At 53.8% G+C, this 3,587-nt stretch overlaps 1 protein-coding gene across 1 annotated transcript in view; it reads right to left on the bottom strand.

Moving 5' to 3' along the window:
• Positions 1-3,587, bottom strand: part of LOC130584833 (receptor-type tyrosine-protein phosphatase S-like) — a gene marked incomplete at its 5' end in the record, with an annotated part of 46,584 nt that overhangs the window by 28,992 nt on the left and 14,005 nt on the right. The window contains 3 exons of the mRNA XM_057385062.1: positions 128-381; positions 940-1,037; positions 1,723-2,316. Of these exons, the coding sequence (XP_057241045.1) occupies positions 128-381; positions 940-1,037; positions 1,723-2,316 (946 nt within the window). The remainder of the gene's footprint in view (positions 1-127; positions 382-939; positions 1,038-1,722; positions 2,317-3,587) is intronic.

Here is a 3,587-nt window from a genome sequence, read left to right as displayed (position 1 = left end):
AAAGGCTGGAAATGCAGAGAACACCCCCCTGGCACCACCCCTGTGGGTTTGTGGTGCTCTCCAGCCATCAGGGCCAACCCCAAAACACAAACTGAACACCCCAAATCTCCACCAAACCCAAACTCACTGCACRGGCACAGAGTTCTTCACGTCGGGGAGGATCACCACCACGTTGCCATCAGCATCAGGTTTGTGGGTCACCTCTGGCTTCTTGGCCAGCATGTCAGCAGCAGTCCAGGCCGCCACGTTCTGCTGCAGCCCCCCCATGCTGTTGCCCTGGTTCATCAGAACAAAGTTGTAAAAGGTTCGGGGTCTCAGGTGGGTGATGAGTTTCTTGGTGGTTCGCCCGTCCACGTCGACGTGCAGCCCGTTGTACTGGATCTGGGGAGAGGAGGAGGAGGAGRCTGAGCAAGGCTGGCATTGCTCCAGCTCCTTTGGTGCCTTGGGATTTCATATTTTTTTTCTCTATTTCCACGTCTCTGTAACCCTGGCATTCTCCAGTGTTTAACTCTATAGACAGTGCTGAGCTCCTGCTCTCCCATTTTGACACAAAACAATTCCTCTGCAGCCCCAAACTCAAGGACACCTCCCTGGGCCAGGCCCCAAGAGATGGAAAGAACAGAGAATTGGGGGGAGCCAAGTTGGAGTTTTTGACTGCATTGGCTGCAGCTGCAATTGGAGGATTCAGCCCCGATTTTGTGCAAATGGACAAAAGTGAGAAAGGGTGAAAAACCCGTGAGCCATTGCCCATTGTGGGTGTGGGACTGCCCTGAATGGCCCTGAAGGCTCTGCAATAACAGAACTGCTTTGGATTCTCTCAATTCTGTCCAGTTTCTGGTTTAGGTGAGCTGGATCAGGCACCATTTCCTCTCCATCCCTCTGATTTTCATGGAGCAGTCAACCCCGCAGAACTGGGGAAAAACTGCAAATTGCACTTGCCTTGTATGGGGTAGGAGAGTTGTAATTCTCAGGGAACTCCCAGCTCAAAAGCACAGACGTCTTCGTCACCATCTTCACCTTAAARTTTTTGGGCAAAACTGCGGAAAAAAAAGTGAGGAGGAAGGGGAGAAAGGAGAAGAAAAGGCAGCAGAGGGAAGGAAGAGCAGGAAAGAGAAGGAAGAGAAGGTCAGGTGCTGGAAGAGGGGCCTGCCAAGGCAGGAAYGGAAAGGATGGCTCCCTCCTCCACACTGTGCTTGAGTTTTGCCAAGGTCCATGTCCCGGTGCTCCCTGTCCCCGTGCCTAACCCGGGGAGCGCAGGTGGCTCTGTCCCCACGCTCCACGCCTGGGTGGCTGCTGCAGGAACGAGGTGCTGGCTTGGCTGAGCGTGCTCAGGTGAGGAAAAAAAAACCATCCCAGCTCACGGCTTCAGGGCTCACTTTTTAATTTTTAATTTTTTTTTTCTTAAAAAAATATTGGCTCTTTTTTTTCTTTTTTTTTGCAAAAGCTGAAGAAAACGCTCTTCCCACCTGTACAGCGACTGGCCCCCCCACTCCAGGCGCCAGCGACAGGAGGTGTCCGGACTTAACTTAGAAGAAAAGCGGTAAAAGGGACTTACCTGGCCCAAGGCAGAGAGGAGCGGAGGGACTGAGTGTGACACCAGACTGGCTTTGCATTTACTCACGAGCCTGGCTGAGCCCGGCCTGACCTCTCCAGCTCTCTTGCCTCCCGGCACCAGCCCCGGACACAGAGGGGACAGAGGGAGGAGAAACCGGTGAATCCTACCTTGGTCCAGCTGGAACGTCCGATACTGGACGGTCGGGCTGTACGGCCCGGGGCCTTTACTGGTGTGAGCACGGATTTTAACATCATAGGCGGTGTTGGGTTTGAGGCCGTTGAGGGTGTACGAGTTCTCGGGGGAGGGGGGCAGCTCTTTTTCCAGCAGATTGCCGGCGGCGGACCCGGCCTCGCGGTAAGCCACGGTGTACTTGACGATGGCACCGTTCCTCTCGGCCAGCACGGGTGGCAACCAGCCAAACTGCACCGACGCCGCCGTCACGTTGCTCGCCTCCAGGATCTGCGGGTAACCCTTGGGGATGTCCTCGGGGGTGGTGAGCTCCTGCACGGCCTCCTCGCCGAAGCCGGCGCGGCTCTTGACGGCCAGCTTGAACACGTACGTGGCGCCCTTGTGGATGCTGGCGGCGACGTATTTGTCGTCCAGCGCCGAGAATTCCAGCGTGGCCAGAGGGTCGACGTCCTTGCGGCCAAACTGCAGCCGGTAGCCCAGCACCTGGCCCTCGGCGCCCAGAGGGGGCTCCCATTTCACCAGCAGGGCGTTCTCCTCCGTCGGGTGCACCGAGAGGATGGGCTTTCCTGGGACTGGGAGAGAAGAGAGAGATTTAGACAAAGGTGAGGCATGGGAAAGGGGCTTCAGGGGATCCCCAGCTGCAACAATTTCAGATTAGAACCCAAACTGCTGCCACACCAAAAGGTGGACGGGTCCTGAATGTTTTGGGACATGAGGAAGGTTTCCAATGTGTCATCTGGGCTGATGTTCCCTTTTGGCTGGTCTTGGAATTATGGAATTAAGGGGATAAAAGGATTTTGCCTTGGTATTTTATAAGATCCTATTAAGGCACAGCTCTTTGAGGTGCAACACACTGAGATGCCCACGTATACAATTATTATAGACCCCACAAATCAGCAGATCTGTCTAAAATCCCCCAAGAAGAAACTTAATAAATGCTGCAATGCCCCCCAGTTCTGAGGAATCCCCCCCAAATGAGGCCAGAGCCCAGTTTACACAGCGTGATCCAGAGAGAAGGCTTCAACCAAGGTTGGGACCTTGAATTTTGGGACAGCATAGGGCTCACCAGCCTCCTACTGAGGATGTTTGGTTTTTCTGCCCAGCAGAACCCCAAAACTGAGCTGGAATATCAGCCTACAAAAATTACAGACATGTAGGCTAAGGGTATAAAGAATACTTAAAGAATCCAGAAAACATCTAAAAGGGTCCAGAAAATATCTAGAAGGGTCTATAAAATATTTAAAAGGGTCTACCAAATTTCTAAAAGGAGTTTATAAAAAGAAAAGGCAAAAATCATCAGGYGTCACTGACACATTCTTACATTTATTTTCTTCCCTTTGCTCGGGATGGAGAGATGAGTGCAGCTCCTCCCCTGTCCCCGGACCATTCACCCTCCCAGCACTGGGAAGAAAAATCTCAGGAGCCCTGATTGTCCCAATTGCTTCCCAGGGTAGGGAAAACCAAACCTGGAGTCCCCAACCTCCCACTGTCACCTCCTCTCTCCATTGCACAGCTTGTGCAGACGGAGACTGGAACAGATTGGGCCAGGCTGGGAGGTGCAGAGCAGCTGAGGGTGAAGCAGTGGAGGATGGAAGGAGGTCTGGGCAGCCCCAGGTCCTGAGCAGTGGGCACAGGGCCAGCTCCCAGGGCTGGCAGGCAGCTCATGGCCCACTTGGGCACAGGAGGAAGCACAGAARAGCCAAAAATKGGTGTGAGCAGGGAGAGCTGCTGCTCGCTCCGTGCTGTTCCTCTCCTCCGGTGTTGGTGTTTTCAGTGAGCTCCTGAGCTGTCAGTGAGATCCTCCACTTTTGGGGGTTCTGAGGAGCTCTGCAGTCTCTGCCTA

The sequence above is a fragment of the Malurus melanocephalus genome, unplaced genomic scaffold, assembly GCF_030028575.1.
Source record: "Malurus melanocephalus ecotype Western Australia unplaced genomic scaffold, MMel_1.1 scaffold_775, whole genome shotgun sequence".
Classification (NCBI taxonomy): domain Eukaryota; kingdom Metazoa; phylum Chordata; class Aves; order Passeriformes; family Maluridae; genus Malurus; species Malurus melanocephalus.
This window is presented reverse-complemented; position numbering and strand designations above follow the sequence as displayed.